At 40.3% G+C, this 25246-nt stretch overlaps 2 protein-coding genes across 5 annotated transcripts in view; one reads left to right on the forward strand and one right to left on the reverse strand.

Annotated features, from left to right (window-relative positions):
• Positions 1–12865, reverse strand: part of LOC116874936 (putative protein FAM90A14P) — a 30995-nt gene extending 18130 nt beyond the window's left edge. The window contains exons 1-2 of the mRNA XM_032869988.1: positions 12503–12865; positions 9643–9732 (exon numbers count right to left, since the gene is read on the reverse strand). Coding sequence (XP_032725879.1) covers positions 9643–9732; positions 12503–12865 — 453 coding nt within the window. The remainder of the gene's footprint in view (positions 1–9642; positions 9733–12502) is intronic.
• LOC116874838 (zinc finger protein 705A-like) overlaps positions 246–25246 on the forward strand; it is a 39015-nt gene continuing 14014 nt past the window's right edge. For 2 of the 4 annotated variants that reach the window (XM_032869824.1, XM_032869828.1), the window contains exons 1-5: positions 12653–12741; positions 19870–19955; positions 21203–21329; positions 22052–22147; positions 22426–22493. In XM_032869824.1, the coding sequence (XP_032725715.1) occupies positions 19944–19955; positions 21203–21329; positions 22052–22147; positions 22426–22493 (303 nt within the window). In that variant the 5' untranslated portion in view covers positions 12653–12741; positions 19870–19943. Of the gene's footprint in view, positions 477–496; positions 540–12652; positions 12742–19869; positions 19956–21202; positions 21330–22051; positions 22148–22425; positions 22494–25246 lie in introns of those variants that run through there. The other 2 variants (XM_032869825.1, XM_032869826.1) reach the window with 2 other exon arrangements.

Below are 25246 nucleotides of genomic sequence, written 5' to 3' on the forward strand. Positions count from 1 at the left end.
GGGCGGCCTCGTCAGTAGGGTTGGCATGAGGGCATCCAGAAGGAGGGCAACAGAAGAGCCAGAGCATGGGAGCCAGGGAGGCTCAGTCCAGCCTCATGCCCTGGAACGGGTGTTCATGCCTGCCCCTCCAGCCAGTCTCAGGCCTAGGCTCTGCTATTTCACAATGGAGCGATCGTGTTGCACAACACTCACTCATGTGACTTCACTGGGCATTCTTTCTCCTTTGGCCCTGGCCTTCAGGCGGCTGAGAGCCAGCCCATCCAGAGCCTTCCCTCCTCTAGCCCATTGTCCCATCTGCAGATGTCCGCAGTTGGCTGGTGAATTTATTTAGGCTCCAATGACTGTTCCAACACACCCATGCCAGCTGGAAGAGATGTCCTAAATCCTTGTTGGAGCCCAGGGTTTGGAGGGCAGCAGGAGTGGCAGAAGCCTGGCAGGGGCTGATGAACCTGATGGTGATCATGCCTGTCTCCAAGGTGTGCCTCAGACCTGCCCCCTCTGGCACCCAGCCCAAAACACCATGACTTTCCAAGAGGAAGGTAAATAAACCATTTATTTTCCTATTCTCTTTAATTTCCGTAAGTGTAGTAAATATTTCTCATGGTTTATCCTTTGACAGTCTCCATTTTCAGTGAGCTTTTCATCTGATACTTTTCTATTCTGTAGCCTTTATTTTAGCAGCAGATAATTATATTTTATTTGGTCAAATTTAAGCTGATGTTCATTAATAAAAATGCAGTTCATGATCCTATTACATATTATTTATTTCCCACAGAATTTTCAGCTGAGTCTTATATCAAGAAGAAAAAGAAAAAGATTATTGAGGCCCAACACTTCCTTAAATAATCCCCTTTAATGCCTATCACCAATCATTTTGGAGATGAATTGACCTGACACTGTATGTCAGTGTTCTCCTTTTATGTCCTATACAACTGAACATTGTCTCTAGGGATTGAACTGTTTACTTGACTTATGTTTCTAGTTGTTTATTCTTTGTGTATATAAATGCAACTGGTTTTTGTGTGTCAACTTTGTATCTTGCAATTTGAAAGTATTTGTTAGCTCTAGCAGTGTGGATGTATCCTTTAGAGTTTTCTATATATATGGTTAAGTAATTTGTGCAGAAAGATAACTTTATTTATTCCTTTCCAATTTGGATGCCTTTTCTTGATTAATTGCTCAGGCTAGATGTTCCACTACTATGTGAAACATTAACACCTTTGCTTTCAGTCTCTCAACACTGAGTCTGAAGTTAGTTGTAGATTTACCTATATGGTTATTATGCTGAGGAAGTTTCCTTTCATTAGTGATTTTTTGAAGGGCTTTGTTAAGAAAGGTATTGAATCTTATAGATGCTTTTTCTGCATCAATTGAGGTCTTCGTTCATTTCTTTTAAAGATTTTATTTGTTTATTTGACAGAGAGAGATCACAAGTAGTCAGAGAGGCAGGCAGAGAGAGAGAGGGAAGCAGGCCCCCGCTGAGCAGAAAGACCGATGCGGGGCTCGATCCCAGGACCCTGAGATCACGACCTGACCGAAAGCAGAGGCCCAACCCACTGAGCCACACAGGCGCTCCCTTCATTTACTTTTATTTTATTAATGTTCTGTATTACATTAATTGTTTTGTCTACATTGAACAACGCTTACATTCCAGTAATAGAATCCTTCCTGGTCAATAATGCTGTTGATTAATTGTGCAAGTACTTTGTTGAAGATTTTTCTTTCAATATTTATGAAGCATATTGGGGTACACCTTCTTTTATTTTCTTATAGAATCTTTGTTAGGCTTTGGTATCAGGGTACTGCTGGCCTCATACAATGGGTTAAGAATATGACAGAGAGTGTTCTCATGCCAGCAAGACTGATTGTTCTCAAAGAATTGTGGTTGTGTGTTCTAACCTCTTTGAGGACTCCAAGAGGGGCAGGCTCAGGGGCTTTCCTTTGTTTCAACTGCCTCAGAACTTTTTAGGAGTTCAGAACTTTTTAGGTACTCTCAAGAGCATTTCAATGAAGTATCCTAGCAGCACCTGTCTGGGCAAAGATCAACCTGAGACAGGCAGACTGAAAAACCTAGGAGTGAGTGGAGATGCTGGGACATAACTGAGGGACAAAGGGCACTGAAAATCTGCTGTGCGCTGGGCAGCCTCAAGGCCACACGGATGCCCACGGCTGGACGGGTGCTTAGAAAACACCTGAGAGAATCAGGTGAGTTCACCTTCAGCACTGGAGCAACTCCAAGTGAAGGGAAAGTAGGAGTTAATTTCCTGGTAAGCCTTGGAGCAGAGTGCCAGCAGGGGCAGTCTGCAGTGAAGGGCAGAGCCCCTCCTCCTGGTCCAGGTCCAGGCATTGTAGCAGCTCTCTCTCAAATCACAAGGGGACCACTGAGCTAAAAGAAGTGAGACTTTAAGGGGCACTCATGACAAAGGCCCTTAACAAAAAGCTGAGAAAATCACTAAACAAACAACACAATCCATACAAGTTGTAAACAAACAAGCAAAACCCTGGAAAAGCAGAAGACTGTCATTTGCAAAATTAACACATTGTGATACTCAAAATATCCAATATTCAACAACAAAAACATGAATTATGCAAAGAAATAAAATACCGTTCATTCGGGTGGGGTGAGGGTGGGTAAGGAAACTGAAGACACTGTCCTAAGGAAGTGGCTTTAAAAGAACTATTTCAATGATTCTTGAAAGTTGAAACTAGGAGGGGAGGCTGGATGGTTCAGTTGATTAGGTGTTCGAATCTTGATTTCAGCTCAGGTCATGATCTCAGGGTTGTGAGATTGAGCCCCACATCAGGGTGAGTGCGGACATGGAGTCTGATTAAGATTCTCTCCCTCTCACTCTGTTCCTCCCCCTTTTGGAAAAAAATGAAAGCAGGAAGGATGCACTTTTACCAAATCAAGTTTCAATACATAGAAATTATAAAATGAAGTTAAATAAAAATTCTGGTGTACAGTAGCTGAAACACACACACACATAGATATGTGTGTGTGTGTGTGTGTGTGTGTGTGTGTGTGTGTGTGTAGAGAAAGAGAGCATTCTAGTATTGGATTTGAGCAAGAGAAAAACTAATCTGTGAACACGAAGACAAATCATTTGAAATGATCAGTTATTGTTTATGGATGAGCCAAAGATGGTCTCTGCATATTGGACCTATGATTATTTTTTCACAGAAGACAGAGCCCTTTAGCTCAAAAATCGACTGTTGCCAAACTCAAATTTTGAGTGGATTTGAAACACTGGATAGTTTTACACATAGCCCAAATTGGTAGATTTTATAGCTTAGCCATATCTTCTGTGCAAACCCTGTGAATCACCACCTAACATCTACTAGCAGTAAATAAGATAAACCATGAATACTGGTGTCTCCAAGCCCCTGCCATCCATTCACAATTCTCTGGCTCAGAGACTCCATATCTTGCTGTTGAGAGACATCATCTCCACAAGTAAACCCCTATTTCTCCAACCCCTCTCTTCTGGGGAGTTTCTTTGCCATCCTAACTTTCTGGGTGGTGGACTTGTACTATTACCACTGAAAGATATCATCCTGTGAGGGACTACTCCATTCAGTCAAGCTGTCAGTGTGACAGTCAAATAAATCTTGTTGTATGATCATAAAATTGTATGTGATCAGCCCTATACCGAAGTCCCTTGATCACAGTACAAATGCCCAACACACATCCATAGGTCAGTGGAGATAAATCTCACTGAGACAAGAGCTCCTCTCAGAAGGCAGTGTGTGCATCAATCTCAGGGGTTCCAGCACTAGCACAAGTCCCACCCACAGGAGTCACCAGGACCCACACCTTCCCTCCCGGTGACACTTGAGAGCAGAGTGTATGATTCCTGGCTAAGCCACCAGCTGGGTCTCTAACAAGATGGTTGCCTAGAATTACAGTTCAGTACAACTAGAGCTTGAGGGTAGAACACATATCTCCTTAGGCAGACAATAGAATTGGTTGCCATCATCCTCACACATGACTTGACAACATGTTTCTACCCTAACTCTACCATAGAATCACTGGTGGAGATTTTTTTTAAAAGGCGTGCCAGTTTCAACTAGGGATGTCCTCATTTACCTGATCTCATGCCCATGGTTTTGGGATTGTGCTAGTTTGGTGAGAACACAGGTCAGCCCAGTAGATCTCCTTGGAGTATTTCCCCCTGATGTTTAGGTTCAATAATGCTGTTGGTTAAGGGATAACATTTCTAAGACTTGGGACCAAAGCAAGGAAATCCCCTCTGTGAGAATGTTTATTTTGCTCAGGGAGAAAGTACTCTGCACTAATTATTCGAAAAAAAAAAAAGGAAGAAAGAAAGAAAACCAGCTTACGTGGTGTTGCTAATAGGTATAGGGATTTTATCCTGCTGGAGCTCTATTTTCTGGTCTGTTTGGTGGGGTGACAAACAGCTATGGTGCTTTCTAAGGTGACTGAAGGATACCTAAGTCAGGAATTGCCTTAATAAAATAAAGATTGTGGTCACATAATTAACTCTTGCTCCTATTTAGCTCAATTCAGGTATTTGGGGACAAAATCCAAGGAGCTTTCTGGGGGTCGGGAGGGCAGAGCTGCCTCCCTCTCTAGCACCACATTGCTTCCTGTAGCAGAGACATAAGCGAAAGGGCGACCAAAAATTTTAGAATAGATATTTGTGATAGTGCCTCTGTGACCTTGCCTCACCAGGGTCATGACCTCTGAGAAACCTGGAAAATGGGGCTGAAGATCACAGTTGTGCCACCACCACAGGATGAAGGGAGACAGACAGTATTGGTGGGAAGTTGGAATGAGTGGAGCTGAGCTGTGTGGCAGGGACTTGGAGAAACGGGGACTCACATAGTCTTGCTGAGTTTCTAACCCACATGCTAAGTAGTACAGAATTGAATCTACATAGAGAAAACTAGAACACCAACATTTAGCTTCTTTAGCAACAGGTTTTATTGTTCAAATATTTGCAAGTGTTGAAATATAGTAAAAGTTTAACTTCTTAAAAAATTTTATATTTAATATTGCCAGATCATTTCATACTCCTATATTTTATGCCACATTTTTTAATCATTTTTTTAATTTATTTTCAGCATAACAGTATTCATTGTTTTTGTACCACACCCAGTGCTCCATGCAATCCGTGCCCTCTCTAATACCCACCACCTGGTTCCCCCAACCTCCCACCCCCCACTTCTTCAAACCCTTCAGATTGTTTTTCAGAGTGCACAGTCTCTCATTGTTCACCTCCCCTTCCAATTTCCCCCAACTCCCTTCTCCTAACTCCCCATGTCCTCCATGCAATTTGTTATGCTCCACAAATAAGTGAAACCATATGATAATTGACTCTCTCTGCTTGACTTATTTCACTCAGCATAATCTCTTCCAGTCCCGTCCATGTTGCTACAAAAGTTGGGTATTCATCCTTTCTGATGGAGGCATAATACTCCGTAGTGTATATGGTCCACATCTTCCTTATCCATCCGTCCGTTGAAGGGCATCTTGGTTCTTTCCACAGTTTGGCGACTGTGGCCATTGCTGCTATAAACATTGGGGTACAGATGGCCCTTCTTTCCACTACATCTGTATCTTTGGGGTAAATACCCAGTAGTGCAATTATATGCCACATTTTTCACAAAGAACAAAGAGTTATCCTCCGCACAAGTGCTATAGTGTCTTTAAGTTGAGAGCTGCTGCTGAAAACATCTATATTATTATATTTTTGATGAGAGTTCTGCCGCGTCATCTGAGATCAGATCATGACTGAAAGCTTTGCCACATAGACGGCATACATATGGATTCACTTCCATATGTAAATGCATATCTTGCCTGAGGAGTATGAGGACGGAAGTGTCTCCCATGCTGATTACTGGCTGTTTCTTCAACATGTGCATCCTTTGGTGACTTTGAATGTTAAAGCTCTTACTGATATTTCTTCCACATTCATTGCATCTGTAATACCATGTCATCTCAGGTCAGAATACTTATGAAGGCACTCTTCATTTCCTCTCCAATGTTAGGTTCCCTCATATCATCTAAGGGAAGAATATTGACTGAAGAATTTCCCACATAGCCAACATTCACATGGTTGCTCTCTGGAGTGTGTTCTCTCATGTCATCTAAGATCGAAATATTGACTGAAGACTTTCCCACACTGGTGACATACATGTGGTTTCTCTCCTGTGTGTTTTTGTTATGTCGTCTAAGTTCAGCACATCGACTAACAGCTTTCTCACATAAGAGACATACATGTGGTTTCTCTCTAGTGTTGGTTCACTTATGTTGGCTAAGATCGGAGCTCTGACTAAAAGTTTTCTTACATTGATGACATTCATAGCATTTCTCTCCAGAATGAATTCTCTCATATTTTCTAAGGTAGAAACTGTGAATGAAAGTCTTCTTATATAGATGGCATTCATATAGTTTCTTTCTTATGTGACTTTTCTCATATTGTCTAAGGTAAGAATTCTGACTGAAGACTTTCCCACACAGATGGTATTTATATGATTTCTCTCTATTGTGTGCTTGATTTTGGTTCCTAAGGGCAGAGCTATGCAGAAAGCCATTCCCACACAGATGGCATTCAAATGTCTTTCCAATGTGAGTCATCTTATGTCATCCAAGTCTAAAGGAATTACTAAAGCCTTTTCCACATAGATGACATTTATGTAATTTACCCCTTTTGTGAATTTTGTTATGCTAAATAAGGGATGATTGTTCACTAAGTGATTTTCTACTGTTTGCTGAAATAATGTTTCTTCCTGAGGTGAATTAACAAATGTTGAGTCAATGCAGATCTATGAGTAAACTCATTACTCAAGTCAGTGCTTTCAATAGGATCTTCTGGAATGTGAGATTTATGCTTTGGGGAAGAAGATGAAAGGTTGTTAATGGTTTGCCCACATACATCCATACATTTATTTCTGTACATATAAATTCTAAAGTAGAAGTTAGTAATATTCTGCAGTTGCATACACATGTTGTTAATCCTGCAGGCGTCAATATTTTCTCTTTTGTAGTATTCCAATCTCAGAGTTATCAGATTAATTTTGAAAACTTTAGTATGTTTCAAAGACTAGGTGATAAGCCATGTTTATGAGACTGATTCTCCCCCACCCCCTGCTCGCTCTCTCTCTCTCTTTTTTTTTTAGGTCTCAGGTTATTGATTTGAGCTCATGTTAATTTCTTCACTGATTTAAAACTATCCAAAACTTTTGGCCTACAAAGAACTTAATCTTAATTTAATTGCATTCAGGCAATTATGCTCAACTATCAACATATCTCATTGCATTTAGATCATTAGTTTGGATGACTAGGGTTGATACCCATGAAACTTAACCACTGGCACAGTCAGAGCTATACCCTTCTTTCTGATATGTTGTGTTAATGTCATTTCTTAATTTTATGGGGACTTACCATGGCTAAAATAATTGAAAAAATATAAATTGTTAGAATGGCATTAGGGAAGGAAAAACCATGAGAGACTCTTAACTATAGGAAACAAATTGAGGGGTACTGGAGGAGAGGTGGGTGGGGTTTGGGTTAGGATTATGGGTGATGGGAATTAAAGAGAACATGTGATGTGCTGAACATTGGGTGTTACATGCAACTGATGAATTTTGAACACTACATCTAAAACTAATGATGTATATATGTTGGCTAATTGAATTTAAATTAAAAAAAAAAAGAATGAACTCCAGGAGTAGACTAGGTATAATTACACAGTCAACAAGGCATCATCTGAGTGAGATCTGTTGACTTTTAGAATATTCACATGAATATGCTAGCTTTTTCCTTTGTGCAAAAGATGATATATACTTTATGGATGGAACTGGAATGGATTATACTGAGTGAAATAAGTCAAGCAGAGAAGAACAATTGTCATATGGTTTCACTCATATGTGGAAACTAAAGAACAGTGTGGAGGACTGCAGGGGAAGGGAAGGAATAGTGAACAGGAAGAAATCAGAGGGGGAGACAAACCATGAGAGACTCTGCACTCCGGGGAACAAACTGAAGGTTACAGAAGGGAGGGGAATGGGGGGATGGAGTAACTGGAGGATGGGTATTAAGGAAGACACATGTGATAATGAGTACTGGGTGTTATGCACAACTAATGAATCATTGAACACTACATCAAAAATTAATGATGGTGCTATATGCTTCTAACTGGGCATTAAAAAAATATTATATATATATACTTGATTTGTTGAAATCAATACATATGTTTTTATTTAATTTCTAATTACTAATTCAATATGATGCATAACAAACATAGCTACTTAGATTTTAGCTGCCAGAAGAGAAGGTGAATAACATTTTAATATGTAATGGCTCAGGCATTATAATGATTTACATTCATTATCTTATCTGACTCTTTCAAAAAACCTTGCAAGATAAATTTCATCCCCACTTTACAGTGAAAATCTGAGATTTGGAAAACTCAGGTTACTTATTCAACAAGATAGATATATATTTGGAAGCACTAAGATTGTTTCCTAGTCAGCATGGCTTGAAACTAAATGTGATATCATTTAGCCTTCTTAAGACATATTTTTAAAATTATTATTTGTGTTGCCTAAAGTCATATTCCAAAGTATCATTATACTAGTCAGTTAAAATTCAAAGGGCATTAAGACAGCCAATAAAATATTTATGCAAATGCATTGTTTTAAATCATAATTATGGGTAACTTATGATGCTACCCATGGCTCCATGAAAAGGCAAATAATCTGTTCAATTTCTTTTGGTACAAAAATAATTTTTTAAATGGTGCCTTTTATTTTAAAGTATCATCTTTTCTTGTATGTAAAATGGGAAGTCCTACTTTTCAAGCTCAAGAAGATTGAGGTGAGGTTAAGTGAGCAAGGCCACCAGCAGAGGGAAAGAGCCTTATTAGATTTTCCAGAGCCTCTGTAAGAATTGTTAAATATGCCCAAGGTAACTAAAGCATTCAAATAAAAATAAAATTGATGAGGGTTAGTAAATCTTCAAAACATAACTGTTAATTGCTCATTTTCAACTAATAATTCAAGCTAACTAAAAACTGAATTTCAAAATCAGCTTACAAGTTGAGTTAGGATATAATGTATATTACATTATAACATTTATTATAAGTAAATAAAATTTGGAAAACTTAAAAAAAAATAATGGCACTAGGGGAATGAAAGCGTAGAAGAGGACTTAGGTCCATGTGAGTATGTCTCAGAAATTGGTGCTTAGCTGGGAAAGTGTGTCAAATGAGCAAATACTCCAGATAGTAGAAACATTTTAAAGTTCTTTGTCAATTAGAAAAAAAATTCAGGTTGAAATATGAAAGATGCAAAATGGTGGAAAGATGTTGGGTCAGAAAATAGTTGGAAAACTTTAAATGGGAGGATCAGGATAAGAATCACTATGTCAACATTTAACTGTGGTTAAGTACACAAATACCCTTTTCCCTAAAGGTAGAGAAAGTAGCAGGAGGACCCATGAGTTGTGATTGATTTACGCAAGGTATGATAACAATACGAGGAATTTTGCCCCAGTGTCCTCACTTACATTTTAGAAAATATCACTAACCTGACAAAATCTTCAGTTGCTATTTCTAAGGACATACTCACTCAGCCTAGGCACCTCCTTGTACTAAAGCCCTGGTTTTGGCTGCTTACCTGAACTCTGGCCTTGGAGAAATCCAGTTCCTTCTCTCCACAGCTCTTTCCCTTGCTGCAACTGAAAGGATCTTTTGCAAATTTTATTACCTGTTTGTGGAGGAAAGAGTGTAAGGACTTAGAGTTCTCTGCAAATTAACCTTTGCTATCACCAAGTCCAGGGTGGGCTTTGCCAAGGATGAATAAATAGATGGTTTGAAGGTCAGCCCATGTAAGAGCATCATCAACAGAGAACACATTGATGGTCCTTCAGCAGACCAGGAGGAAATGCAGCCTGGAGGCCAAAACAGAGAAGACTGCTAGATTGCTGATGCCCTTTCACAAGTTCAGACAAAGAACACAGAATAGGAAAGACTAAATGTCTCCACAGTGAGTTAAAAGTTATTTTCAAACAACATCCAATAAACATAAGAACCACAAGAATAACAAAAATTATGTTATTTTCACAACTCTGGTCTCAAGCCTCCACATAGTGAAGAAAATAGAAACACTATTTCTAAGATATTTAATCAATTTATTTATTAATTAAAATAACCATTGAGTTTCCAGTTCTGTTCTGAATGCTAGAGACTGAGTAGCAAGAAAGGTATGAAATTGTGGTCAAGTTTATGTTCTAGTGTGGTGACAAAAAGTATAATGTGAAGAAACCTCTTCCTCTTGAGTAGGTACAAGGGTTGTAAAAGAATCAGGACGGCGATTAGAGTGGGATATGGGGGAGCTGTTCTACACATCCAGTGAGTGAATGAATGGACACAAACATGCATGTTGGCAGACTCACTCAGAAAGACCAGATGACTGATGGTCTCAAGCATCACATCTCTGAACACCTTTCACTGGAGTGTGCCCAACAGGGCCCACTCTTCCTTGGTGAAGTCTATAGCTACATTTTCAAACATCACTGATTCCTGAAACATCATGGATATCCTGGTTTAGACAGAGCATCCAGATGTAGGAGCATCAAGATGACAGCACTGAGGAGGGGGGCAGAGGGGAGATAGGTTGTAGAAAGATCAATATGTATTTGGAGACTCCTGTCAGTACATTGCCAGTGCTGAATGGGTATCTGCCTTTGGATACATCTACAGAGATGTACACACTCTGACTTCATGACATTATTATAAAGCAATATTACATGAAGTATGGCATAATACAACCTAGATGTGCTTCAGTAACCTGGTGATTAAAACTTTCCAGATAAGTGATTATAAATTTTTTTTTGAAAATTCATAACTAAAACTCTCTTCCCCATTAGTTCCAAGAAATTCTATAGATTCATGATGAGACAAATAATAACCATGATGTAGTGCTTTTAAATCATAATCATTGGTTTAAATTATTCCTTAGATGAACTTCTGGTTCCTCATCTATGAACTAGTTTAATAATATGTGATGAAGGTCAAAAGATCCAAGGCCTTGATGTAGGGAGTGTTTCCTGTCTAGCAAAGACATCTTAAATACAAGACATTATCATTAAAATGTGAGAGAACCTTGAATTGCCAGCATTGCTCAGAACTGAACAAGATTCATAGACATCTCTCTTAATGCTATAGGACTCAGGTGTTCATAACAAACTATAAGGTCAGATGGCTCAGCAGCACAACCCAGGGACCTCTGAGGTTGCTGTACTAAAGGACAGTCCTAGCCTGACCATTCCTATGTTATGAGGACTCCTATTCTCAATATTCTCCAGGACCTCAGACACCGGTCATCACTTTCTCTTATATCATTTTGTCTCCATGCGAAAGGATAAAGGCAATCTCAAGACTGGTTTGAATCTGTCTAGTTTTCCTAAAAATTTACATGGGAACCTAATTTTATTCTTCTTGCCATACTCTTTTTCCTTTATGTATAGTGCAATTAAGCAAATACTACTCCCTATGCATTACTTCCAGTTATTGAGTATGAACTAAAGGTTTATTACTAAGAGGTAATATATGTGATTAGAGACAAGCATGATAGTGATAATTTCAGTAATATTTTTTAGAAATTTTCAGAAGTGAAAATTCTAATAAATGTTTGGGGTTTAAAATTGAGAAAAACATAAAATGATTCTTCCTTCCTTCTAAACTTTTCTCCTGTTCATCTCAACACTGAGCAATGCTCACACCAGGTCTTGTAACACTAGATTAATTATGCTTACGTGCTGAAACATCTACCCTACTGGACTACAATATTCCCCTCACTCATCTCTAGCACTTGCAGTCACCACCATCCTAAACCCACTGCATCCAAAGACATGGTTAATGAGTAAAATTTTTTTAGAAGGCCATGCACTGGATGAGGGAAAGAAAACTTCTCTTATGTCTTCTGTAAATACACAAGGGTGTAAAGAGGCTGAAGAGAGAAGAATGGAGATTTGGGATGCCAGATCTAGGACTTTGGCTTGGGTTTCTTTGGGAGAGGGGATCCCACGCGGTTCATAGAGCTCAGGGAGTATGACAAAGTTGACAGCGATCCCCTGGAATCAGATTCCTGCTCTAGTTCACCCCCAGCGCTGGTTGAACAGCCTAGGTTGAGAGAATAGGTCAGGGATGGACGAGGGTATTGTGTGTGTCTAGGGGGAACATGGTTTCTTTTTTATTGATGAACATGACAAAACACCCCCGTAGATGTGCATGTACTCACTGCTGCAGGGGAGGCTTGTTTCTTGACCTTTCTGCTGACAGCGTGAAGAAATCTATGTGTATCCTAACCTGTGTACATACACGTGCATAGTGTCTACCCATCTGCTCATCAGTAGACACAGAGATGCATTTCAGGAAGGAATAGTGCCCATATTAAGGGAAACATAGCTTAATAGTTCATACCAGTACTGCCATCTATGATCCATCACACGTGGGCATCCTAGCCATCTCCTCACTGGGCTCTTGCCTCCCACTCCACAAGTGAGGGCATCTGTCAGGGTCCTGCGCTGCACCCTAGCCGCCGGCAGGGGGCGCGCCGACCCGTCTTTTCCGACGCTACGCCTTAGGCCCGCGTGGAACGCATGCGCGTCTCGCCCCTTGCTCTTGACGCCGCGTGTGCACGCGAGCCGGAGCGACGTTCCTTCGTGACAGACGGAGGCGGCGACGGTGCGGACGACGAGGGCCCGCGTCTTCGGTGAGTGACAGCCCTGTGCGGCCCGGATTGCTGGGAGGGGCCTTTCCTCGTCAGCTGCAGGACGGTTTCTCATAAACGGTGAGGAAGGAACTCGTTCTCCGCCCTGGCCCGCGTGCCTGACCATTTCCCGTGTGGTGTTTTAGCAGGACTTGCTTTACCCGCGTGCCCGCTCCCGGAGGGGCTTCGGGGCGGCAGTGCGGCCTGCGGTGGTCATTTTCACGGGTTGGGGAGTGTTTTTTGTTTGGGGGGGGACTCCATTGCAGCCTCGGTGTGAGAGAACCGCGTGGGCGGTGAGGCAGGGACGGACTGAAATGTCGGGGTGCTGAGGCGAAGCCGGGGCGCGGGAAGGGCCCGGGAAGACACATCCGGCTGCGGGCGGAAGGAGCCGTGCGCGCCCCCTGCGGCGCCCGCTGGTCTTCATGGCGGTGGTGGTTTGTTCCAGAAAGGGAAAGCGGCCCAGGACGGGCCAAGGAGTAGGAAGATTGGTGCATTACAGCTCACGGCCGTATTTCGTCTACATCCAAATCAGAATGTCTTAAATTTCACTTCCCGGGCTTTTAAGGCAGTGGTCGTGTCTCTGTCTGTTAAAATGATGCCCCTCAGCGCGTCTGCTCTTCAGACCAAAGTATTAGCAGAATAAAGTTCGTCTCGTGACGCGGTGACAGCCGTGCGTGATTGTAAAGGTCAGGTCCCTGAGAGGAGGACTTGTGTAGGACCGCCCGGCGACAGGGGTTCTCCAATCTAGAACAGTTCTGAATTTCTAGAATGTTTGTGAACAGACCGGGAAGGAGAGTACAGATTGCAGAAGGAACGGTTGTGCTCGAAATGAAGACCCATTTCTTCAGAATCATTTATTCTACTTTATTGCAGAAATACCTGAGACGTTTAAATTTTAAATTTTACTTTTTAAAAAATCAGTTAAAACATATTCTTATACTCAAATCACTTCTTAATTGTGCCTCAATTATCTTGAGAGGTCCTAATTTTTTAAATAATTTTTTGAAAATATTTATTATTTTTAAGATTTTTATTTGAGGTGGGGAGCGGAAGGAGAGGGACAAGCAGACCCCATGCTGAGCGCAGAGCCGGATCTCATGACCCCAACATTACGAGCTGGGCGGAAACCAGGAGTCCTACACTTAACCAACTGAGCCACCAGGAGCCCAAGAGGCCCTAATATTTTTAAATTGCTTGATTTATAGCCCTTAGGACATACCTGAATGTCCTTGGACAGACGCAAGATGGTTTGGCTTTCTCTTCTTTTGTATTAAAACACGCACACCACGGAACCCTCAGTGTGTTCTGCTTCTTGACGTGGGCCCCACTTTTCAGTTGAGAAACTGGGGCTTCATGACCTGGGGGAGTCACCTGGTGGGTAGCAGAGGTGGGCTCTGAGCTGGCCAGGTGAGAGCAAACCCGGGAGAGCATGGTGGGGAGGGGAGGGCACTCCTGCGATTTGGACACCGAGAGTGTCTCAGAGGGCAGCCAGGGAGGATGTGGGTAGAGAGGATCAGTCATAGAAATCGCAGGAGGGGTGCAGTCAGAACCCCACCCCAGCCATGGGGACCCTTGTCACACCCTCCGGGGCCTCAGGCCAGGCAGCTTCCATGTAAACCCTTAGCCTCCGGCTTCTCCACACCTGGCTCCCACGCAGACCTGTGATATACATAGGTATGAAAAGAAACATTTCTTCTTTCATGCCCAGCCCCATTTTAATTTGGGACATGTCACCAGTGTATTTCTATCTCAGTTTTTATTTTTTTTTTATTTTTTTTTTTTTTATTTATTTATTTGATAGAGAGATCACAAGCAGGCAGAGAGGCAGGCAGAGAGAGAGGAGGAAGCAGGCTCCCTGCTGAGCAGAGAGCCCGATGCGGGGCTCGATCCCAGGACTCCGAGATCATGACCTGAGCCGAAGGCAGCGGCTTAACCCACTGAGCCACCCAGGCGCCCCTCTATCTCAGTTTTTAAAAAAAATAAGTTCAAATCAGGCAACAAGAGACCAGCTAAAGGCTCAAAGGTGCTCTATAAACACAGAAATTTTTGCTTTCCTTTTAAAAGTATATCTTACCTTGTTTCACCTCATGTGGGGTGGCGCTTCTAGGAAGGTATTAGTCAAAAGCAGCTTCCTGAATTAGTGAATGATAGACTTCTCACAACAGTGAATGGATAGGCTGAGCCCAGGCAAGGAGGAGGAACTGTCCCCCAGGTGCCAGTGACAGCCAAGAAAGGTCTGCAGAATAGCTTTTGAGATGAAAAGGGGACTTCTCAGGCTTGCAAAAATAGCCTCTTCTGACTAGTAAGGAGAAAACAAGGATTCACTCTGAGTTTAGGAGCTTAACCAAAGACAAAGAAGTAGTTTGAGTTGAGCCAAAACCAGAGCTCATTTTTTGCCTTCCTCTCAGACCTTTTTAATTTAGTAGAGTAACAATATATTAATTTCAGGTATACAACATAATTTAATATTTGTCTATATTGCAAAATAATTACATAGTTACAGATTTTTTCTATAATGAGAACTTTTTAGTGGAGAAGGGCAGAGGGAGAGAGAATATCTTAAGCAGGCTCCACCTCCCCAGTGCGGAGGACAATGCTGGGCTCAATCTCACAACCCTGAGATCATGACCTGAGCCAAAATTAAGAGTTGGGCACTCAACCGAGCTACCCAGGCACTTTTAAGAACTTCTAAGATGTACTCTTAGTAACTTCCAAGTATATGTTACAATATTGTTAACTATAGCCACCATGCTGTATATTTCATCCCCCTGATTTATTTTATAACTGGAAGTTTGTGCCTTTGGTAACCTTCACCCATTTTGCTCTCCCCTATCCCTCCCTAGCAACCACCAGTCTGTTCTCTGTATGTATGGATATGTGTTTTGTTTTGTTTCTAGCTTCTATGTAAAAGTGAAGTCATAGAGTATTTTTGTCTGACTACCTTCACTTAGTATAATGTCCATAAGGTTCATCTGCATCATCACAGATGACAAGATTTCCTTATTTTTATAGCTGAATAGTATTCCACTGTGTGTATACATACCACATTTTCTTTATCCATGCATCCGTCAATGGACATTAAGTTTGCCTATATGGTTTGGCTGGTATAAATAATGCCATAGGGGTGCCTGGGGTGGCTCAGATGGTTAAGAATCTGCCTTTGGCTCAGGTCATAATCTCCAGATCCTGGGATTGAGCCCCATTTTGGGCTCCCAGCTCAGCGGGGTTCTGCTTCTCCCTCTCTCTCTCCCCCTGTTTGTGCTCTCTTTGTGTCTCTCAAATGAATAAATAAAATCTTTAAAAAAAAAAAACGCTTTAGTGAACATGAGTGTGCATATATCTTCTTGAGTTAGTGTTTCTGTTTCCTTTGCATAAGTTATTCAGAAGTAGAATTGCCACATTGAAAACTGCAGCCTGAGAATATTTTGTAGGCTAAACCCACTTGAATTTACTTGCTGTAAATTCCCTGCAGTGCTTTCCAGAACAGGCCCAAACCCACAAAGTATTGAGGCCTTTGAATGCTTTTAGAACACCCAACAGGATTTGGGAATTAGTCTTGTTTTTCATAGTTGTATCTAAATTATTTAATTAATTAGAGGGGAAAATTTTTTGTTTAACTAGTTATTCCTTGTATATATTTATCTTGACTGAATCCAATGTAAATAGGGTCTGTCTATTGCATTGTAAATATGATGAGGTTATTAACTATGTCAAAGTGAGTCCAAAAACAAATATATGTCTATTCTTAAAGTAAATTAACTTCTGAGCTCAGAACTATGTGATGGCACACTCAATAACCACAAAGTTTCACAGGTTTTCCATCTACTTAGGTTCCAGGGAGTGCTGAAGACAAATTTCCCCAGTCAGATCCAACCTCCTTTATTTTGCCAGTGAACTTTAACTATTAAAATGACTGTTTAATATGATGGAGGCCATTTGTAATACCACATCTAAGGGTAGATTAGGTGATGGGGATGTGGAATTTCTGTTAATCCATAATTCATAAATCAGAGAGAGAACCTTACCTTAAGATCCTGCAGGTGGTCTTTCTGCAGCTAGTCTTGTCAGTAAAGAAAGGAGCAAAGATATAAATGCTTAGTGAAATTAGAAGAGTAATCTCAAGAAAAAAGTAAGGTTCTACTCAAGATAGTGAGATGAGAAGGAAAAACTTAGTAGTTCAGAGGAGGGAATCTCCAAAAAATGGCATTTAATCTCAGACTGACACCTAATGAGTATGAAGTGCCATATATATGTAGACATCAAGGTGGAAGAGAAAGATAATAGTGCTCAGTGGAGAGATAACAGCAGTGCTTATTTGTGTGGTTCTGAAAAGTAGTGTCCATGATTAATCCTTGGATATCTGGCATAATCATTATCTGACTTCAAAGACTAGAAGAGAAGAACTTTTTATTGTGGAAGAGTTAATGGCTTGGTTTTGAAATCTATTTCCTTTTATGTGCCTATAATATACAAAGGTGGAGATTACAACATAGAAATGTAATCCAGGTATATTTTTATGATTTAGAGATACCAGTGGAAGAAATGGAAGCAAGGGAGTGTACTGAGATTTCCAGGATAGTTTATTATAAGAGGAGAGAAAGGGGGTACAACTGAACCTTGAGACACTGTTTAGTTGAGGAGGACCTTGCAGAGGACTCAGGAGTGCCTAGACAGTTTGAAAGGCAGTTAGGAACCTGAACTGTCAGAAAAGCCTAGAAGAAAGAAAGTTCCCAAATGGAGATGATGTGCCAGTACTGCTTTGGTTCCAAGTAAAAGGCTGAGAAACTCTCAGTGGATTTAATTATGGGGAAATTACTGATCTTAACAAGATTTATTAACGTGGAAATCATAAGTGATTTTTCTAAGTCAAAGTGAGGGAATGTGAAGAAACTAGGTATGTACTGTTTTTCAGGTTCATTTTGAAGGGAAAAGGTCATGTGTCAACAGCTAGATATAAATTGGCTTAGAGGAGGTTTTTCTTAGAGGAATGGAGAGACTAAATGAGTTTAAGGAGGTGAATGGGGAAATGATGAAGGAGTTACTGGTAAAAAGCAGTTTGGTTTATGATCAGTAACAAACATTTGAGGGAGGAGGAAAGAAACAGATACAATTGGAGAAGTTGGATTTAATTAAGAATAGGGATTACTTTTCAGTGTTTACAAGAGCAGATTTAATTTAGGATTTAATTAGCAATAGAGATTGCTTTCAGTATTTACAAGAGCAGATAACTCTGATGGACTGGAAATAGGGAATAATTGTAGTGTTCTTGCTAGTGACCTGAAATATTTCTTTAAATCATCAGGTCCATCTCTGCAGTAAAAAGTGAAACTATTTTTGAAAACTAAGGGAATAAATAAATAAAATCTTTAAAAAAAAGAAAACTAAGGGAAAATGTGAGAATTTGTGAGATTAGAAAATTAGAAAGGCACAGGGAATATTAACATATTAATTAAGCATAGCAGAGTGATTATTAAGTCATAGTGAGATGCCAGATATTTAGCAAAAGCTTTTGGGAGATTTGTGGTGCTGTAATTAGAACAGCTCAATACTTCATTCTGAGCTGTGACAGATGCAGCCAATGGGAAAATGAGATATTGGCATCATCTAGTTTTGGAGTTTTGATTAGCAGATATTAGAAAGGACTAAGGGGCATCAGAATTGTTGGTCTTGGTGTGTATGTTTTGGAATGAGTTAAGTGTATATTATACTGATCAATAGAAATTAGATGTGGGGGCTGAATTGGGAAATTGAGGTCAGTGAACTATAGGTTCCCATGTAGCTGGAGATCCTGAACATGGGGAGAAATTGTGTGAACAGGCTGAAAGGAGGAAGTTTTGGGGGAGGAGTCTCTGGTCATGGATCTGACTGGAGAGATATGCAGGTAAAAGCGGTTCTGGTGTCTAATGTCCTTCAAGATGAAATTCGTTAGTTATTTGACATTTAGAGACAAGCAGAGCTAATTTCAAATTCTAGCTGTCAATTTTTAGCCATGTAGTTTTGTCCTATAGTTTTCTGAGCCTAGTTAACATCACTCAAATGTGTAAGTAATCCACAAAGGCAGGATTATTGTTCAGTATAAAGTACAGTGTGTATGTCCACATGTATGTAAATCCACTCACAGAGTCTCAATTAATACCAGTAGTTTTTTTTCCTCTTTCCAGGTCCTCAAAATTAGTGGGTTTTAATCATATCTTGTTCTGGACACATTATCAGTGTATGTTACAGTATATTTATTTATAAACACTGTTTGAGATAGTACTATAGAGATAACAAATTCTTTTATATGCTTAAAATATGAAATGCAGATATAATCTTGTTGATTAAAATAACTGGAATTCCATACTCCAAGAAATCAATAAATTACCTTAAAAACTGAACCTATATTTCATGAGCCTGTCCGCTCTGTGGGGATTGTGTAGCAATCCTTAATGTATAGCATTATAACATATGTACTTCTTTCCTGTGCAGGGGATTGTATGTACTAGACTTACATGATGAAAGCCACTGAACATTTGAGCAAGGGTTGGGTCTTCGAAATGTTCAACCCAACTTTAAAGAGATTCCATAGTTGCTTGGCCATGAGGTATACAGTTGGGTTGAGGCAGTAACACTGCCTGAATGCCACATATGGAGGAGCCAGTGTGACTGAGGGCAGGTGTTGCTTGAGGGAAAGCATGGGGTATTCATGAACTGAGATGGGTGTTGGAAAACAATGCTAGCAGACTTCACCCAAGAGTGATACAATATGAAATGCCAAAATGGTGTCCTGAGTTATTGTTATAAGAATATCCATGTGACGGGAGTCAGGTTCTCCTAAGATTTTGGTGCCAGGGATGTAAAAAAGTAGGAACTCTGAATACCAGGTCTAATTAAATGACATCTCTGTGCTTTTGCTATCTCTTTAATAGGGACATTAATATCTTCTTTATGAGCATAATAGCCAACGACTTCTTATTGTTGATTCTGGGAGAGGGGAGCCCCCCTACCTGTTTGTCCTTGTTTACTCTGCCAGTACATGTGAGTTGGACTACGACAGGAAGTCATTACCATATGAAGATTTGCAGATTCAAGATAGGCATATCTAGGAATATTGGAAAAGATGAGTCTCATGGGTTCTTTCTCTTTCCTCAGCCTTGTCTGCTTAGTTATTGGACTGTCCCTTGGTGAGAATACACAGGAAGAAAGGGGCAACTGAGATCTAGACAATGCAAGCACAGGTGAGTAGGACTTGCTTTTCCTCATGGATACCTGTTTTTCTAGAGCAGGAACAGATTTATCTTCATGGCCTGGATCTTCTTTGTGTCCCCATGAAATATGAGTGTTAGTCACACTTCACCAGTACTCAGGGAGGCTTATGGGAGTTCAGGGTTTGATCGAGAAATAATCTGATATCCGGTATTACTCTGTTCCATCCCCCATCCGCTTAAGGGTATCCTTGCAGAATAGTTATTTCTTCTAATCCATTCCATGGCCCCAGCTAAGTGACTCACACATTAACCAGGTTATTGTCTGCAGTGGGCTTAGGCCTGTGGTGAGCACAGGTAATAGAAATGGGAACAAGCAGAAGCTTACAGTCCTGTAGTGAGGTAGAGTTTCCTTCAAGTGAGTCCAGTCCATCCAGTGTTTCAGATGCTGCAGAGCAGCATTGAGACTGGGGGTAGGGAGCAAGAGACCAGTAAGGAATAATTTCTTTATTTTTTCCAGTTTTAAACTTACTAAAGTTTTTATACAATATGCTTGAGCATTTTAATTTTAACTTAAAGAAAAATTCTCCTTACCACTCCTATTCCCAACAACCCAATTTCCCTCTTTGTAATTAAACTTTGTTCAAATTTGAAAACTAAGAAATGTCTGGTAACTATTATTTTCCTAACATGAGCTGTGCATTGAGAGGATTATAATGGAATAAAACCTAGGGTTCTATAGCATATTTTGCAGGACTGAAAAGATCAGGTTCATTTGAGAGGCTGATGTTATAGGAGGGATAGTGATAAGCAATGCTCAGAGGTGCCCAAGAAAATTGAAATGGAGGGGCAGGCTAGGACATTCCTTATGTACTTAGGGCCCCTGGGGTTTTGCTTCTGGACTGTATGTCTTAAGTCTTATCATGAACGTGTGTGTTGTGTAGACATGGGCAAAGCCACACTTGCTTATCCAAGCTGTGTAGGAGCCCCACTCAGTCCTGCAGGAAGTTGGGCAGTGCAGTGTCCTGGGTATTTCTATCACAGCTCATGAGATAATCATTTATAATGAAGTTATATTTACAAAGTGTGTTTACTTCTGTGAGTCTGTGTGAAAGACACATGGCAAAGCAGCATAGAGAAACATTTGACTGGGACCCCAGACAGGATTTAAGCTTTCTGTGTATACAGCAACCCATCCTCAGCACCATCATGTCTAGTATACTCCCATGACTCTTGGTAGGGAGGAGCCTGGCTGCATCAAAATGTCTGTGATGTTTTAGGAATTAGTGACCTTCAAGGATATAGCTATAGATTTCACCCAAGAAGAGTGGGCCTTGCTGGACACATCCCAGAGAAAGCTGTACAGAGATGTGATGCTGGAGAACATCAGTCATCTGGTCTCTGTTGGTGAGTCTGTCAAAATTAATTTATTTATTCAGCAAGAATCCAGCTTTCGTGTATTCCCCCTCTTCTCTCATCCCTCATTCAAGTTCTTTCATGGTTCTTAAAACTACTTGAATTCAATTTATATATTTACTTACTTACTTACACATATTTTGTCACCCCAAAATAATATAGAGTTTTCCTGACCCTTCTCTCATGACTTTCTTGCTTCTGTACCTCCCGTGCCCAGGACTGTGCTGGGAATTCAATGAATATTTTATATGAATGAAAGCACTAAATATTACTAAATAACTACTCTGCTGTCTATACTCAACCAGTAATTAAATATCCATTTGTGAAAATTTTACCTATTACCTATTTCCAAAGAAAAATTAAGTGTTCTGGTGCAGTTTCTGTGTACTTAATATTTTAAAAAATTAATATCACCCTACTGTGGGAACATAGAATTTCTCCTCTGTTGAAAACATTAAAGATTGTTCACTCTATCTTTAACCTTGGTCCTGCACATCAACAACAAGAAAATCTACCTGTGTTGACATAGTGTCAGGATGTTCTTTCTGCTCTGGGGAAGGACTTTGGTATTTTCGGTGTTCAAGGTACTCTTCCCTGGGCTCTCCTCCACTATTCATCTTGTTCTTGCTTGGTATTATGCCTTAGAATTAAAGATTATTCATGTTTCTCTGCACAGAATCCAAAATCGATATACCTTTTACTCCCACAAACAGGATATCATCTCTGCAAATCAGATGTGATTTCCCAGTTGGAACAAGGAGTGGAGCTGTGGAGGGAGGGAAGAGGATTTCTCCAGGGCCTGAATCCAGGTGAGCTCCAGGTTTTTTGTGCACAGCACCAGGAAGATCCTGTTATGGGGAGAGCAGGACCAGGGGAATGTCCACAGCAGACATCTTATTTCAATCCTGAAAACACTTCATAATTTTCACTTTCCTTAAATACACTTCAACTCACTTAAATATTCCTTCTTCTCACATTTTCCCCTCTGTAAAGATCAGTATTTGAAACGTACACAGGCTTTGTATGTTTTCAACAGTTTTCATCCTCTCATGCACACTAGCAGTTCATTTTGTTTACATTATTTTAGACAGGAAATGTGGCCTTAAGAGACAAGAAGATATCTGCAAAAAGGACCCGTCTAACTGCATGTCAACGGTAAGTTTCAGGGGGGTGAACCCTTCCTCAACAGTAAAAACATGTGAGCCAACACATTTTAGAACACAGCACAAGACTGTGATTTCACTTGGGCATAAATGCTGTCTCAGCAGAAAGCTTTGGGTGGTTGAATTTAGGGAGAAAATCAAGATGTTGCTCAAAACCATCACCTGCTTTCTTATAAAAGGACAGCCACATAAACATGGCTCATGCATCTAGTCTTTGAAACTATTGAAATCTTCCAAGTAAATCAGGTAGTTCTGCAGTTGAGATGTTATGAAAAAGGAAATCTCTTTGTGTTGTAGAAAATCACATGCATGGCATATGTAAATAACAGGGAAGATGTTAACAGGAGATGTCCACTGCATGATCAAAGTACGAGTCATGTAGAGAAATGAATTAATGTATATGCGATATTCTTTAACAGCCTCTTCATCTCCTTCAAACAGCTGAGATCTCACATGGGAAAAAATGCCTATGAATATAATGAATTTGGGGAGGTTTTCACTTACAGATCCACAGTGATTCAACATGTGCTAACTCACATGGGGGGAACCCTATAAAAGTAAGGAAGGTGGGAAGGAGTTCTGCCAGAGCACTAAGCTTTCTATACACAAAAGGACACACACTGGAGAAAAACCCTACAAATGTGAATGTGGGAAATGCTTCATCCAGAGAGCTATTTTTTACTCACACCAAAGATTGCACACAGGAGAGAAACCTTATAAATGTAATGAATGTGGGAAACACTTCAGACAAAGCACTAGCTTAAATTCACACCAAAGAACTCACACAGCAGAGAAACCCTATAAATGTAATGAATGTGAGAAGGGATTCCATCAGAGCACTCAGCTTGTATATGCACCAAAGAACACACACCAGAGAGAAGCCCTGTAAATGCAATGAATGTGGGAAATACTTCAGCCAAAATGCTAGCTTCCATTCACACAAAAGAAGTCACAAGGCAGAGAAATCCTACATCTGTGATAAACATGGAAAAGGTTTCTATCATCCTCCTGTAGTCAACGTAAAAGAAGTCACACTGAAGGAAAATCCATAGGAAATTTTTAGTCAAAACTCCAGCTTTAAAAAGTGTGAGAAATTTTACACCAGAGAGGAGCCCTGTATATGAAATGAATGGGTCCATAATGCTAGGTAAATATCCTACCCTTTTTAAAATAATCACATAGAATGGAAAAGCCTTCATCAGTCTCTAACCTTAGTTCACATGAAAGAACTCGTATTATAAATGTAAGGAAGAAAGGGACCAAAGGGACCCCTATGGTCTTCATGATCTGCTCTAATAGACACCGAAGGGCTCACATAGGAAGAAATTGTATGTGTGCAGTCCCATGCTTTCAGAGTGCCATCATTTATAATTTACCCTTTAAGGACCATGAGCAGACTCTACAGCAAAGATTACAAACTCTGTTGAGACTCCTGAAATTCACACTTCACAGTCTTCAGGACTTTGCCAAATGAACTATTATAAATAATGTAAGATGAAAATAAAGATTTGTAGATTTGTGCTGTGATCCAAGAATATTTAGTGAAGAATTCGTAACAATTGCTAAAACATTAAATTATTTCAATAGATTAGTACTTGAAATCAGTGCAGGTTGTTCCTCAAAAGTCTAATAATGTTGTTCAGTTTATATTTTATGCACCTTTAACCATAATTGCAGAGACTTGAATCAATCACAGAATAACCTAAATAAAGTGGCAGGCCATAATTTAAAATAATGTGATTTAAATATTATATCAGTATTAAAACATATAAATCTGTGCTATAAATTAATACAAACATGGAAGAATAAACATTTGGTTTGTAAATAAAGTAAATAATGTTAAAATAATTCTCCTCTTTTTAAAATGTCCAGCCTGTCCACATTTTCTTATTTGCACAGCCACAGTCATTCCTGTCTAAACAGGTGAGAGGAAAAGAGGTGGGGGATGGAAAGCCAGGAGACCAGGGCCCCACTGGAGTATGAAAAAAACAGGGCAGAGGGTGAAGTGAGTGCAAGTGGGGGAGGAGGCAAGTACATGGCTGTCATCTGAGGCACCAGGTAGTTGGAGCAGGGATAGATTGAAGGGAGCATTTGGTGACCTTAGGGACTGACAAAAGCAGAAAGGAGGGAAAGGAATAGGAGACAAGTTACTTAATGAGGATGCAGAAGGAGGTATGTGGAGGTGGACTCAAGATCATAGAGAGGCCACACTACTGGAAGCAACTTGAGCAGAGAAAGAACAGGGCTTTGGGACAGGTACTGGTGATCCAGGATATGCACAGGCCTCAAGAAGAGGGTCCAGGTAGGGAGGGTTAATGTAAGTTAAAGGACAGGATAGGGGAATATGGGGTACACTGAGGGGACATAGGAGTCCAGATTGAGGCAAGGGGTTGGGACAATGGTAGAGGGTATGGGTGGAATAAGTCTTTTTCTTCTTTCCAGCACTTTTTTAAACCTCCAAGAAGTTATTCCATATAAATTGGAACCTCAGAATGGGTAATTTTGCTAGGCAATATTCTAAGTTGCCCCCAAGATTGTGTCCCTTGGGGTTACACCTGTATAATTTCCTCTCTTCGCTTCTGTTTTGGACCTTTGGATGTGATGGAATATCATTCTCTTCATTATATGGCAATAGGGAATGGGGTTTGCAGATGTCATTAAGGTCTCTAATTGGTTAATTATAAGATAATCACAGAGGAGTTTTTCCAGAATAAGCATAACCTAGTCAGGTGAGGCATTTTGAAG

Source organism: Lontra canadensis, unplaced genomic scaffold (assembly GCF_010015895.1).
Source record: "Lontra canadensis isolate GAN:19392208 unplaced genomic scaffold, GSC_riverotter_1.0 scaffold39, whole genome shotgun sequence".
Taxonomy (NCBI): Eukaryota; Metazoa; Chordata; class Mammalia; order Carnivora; family Mustelidae; genus Lontra; species Lontra canadensis.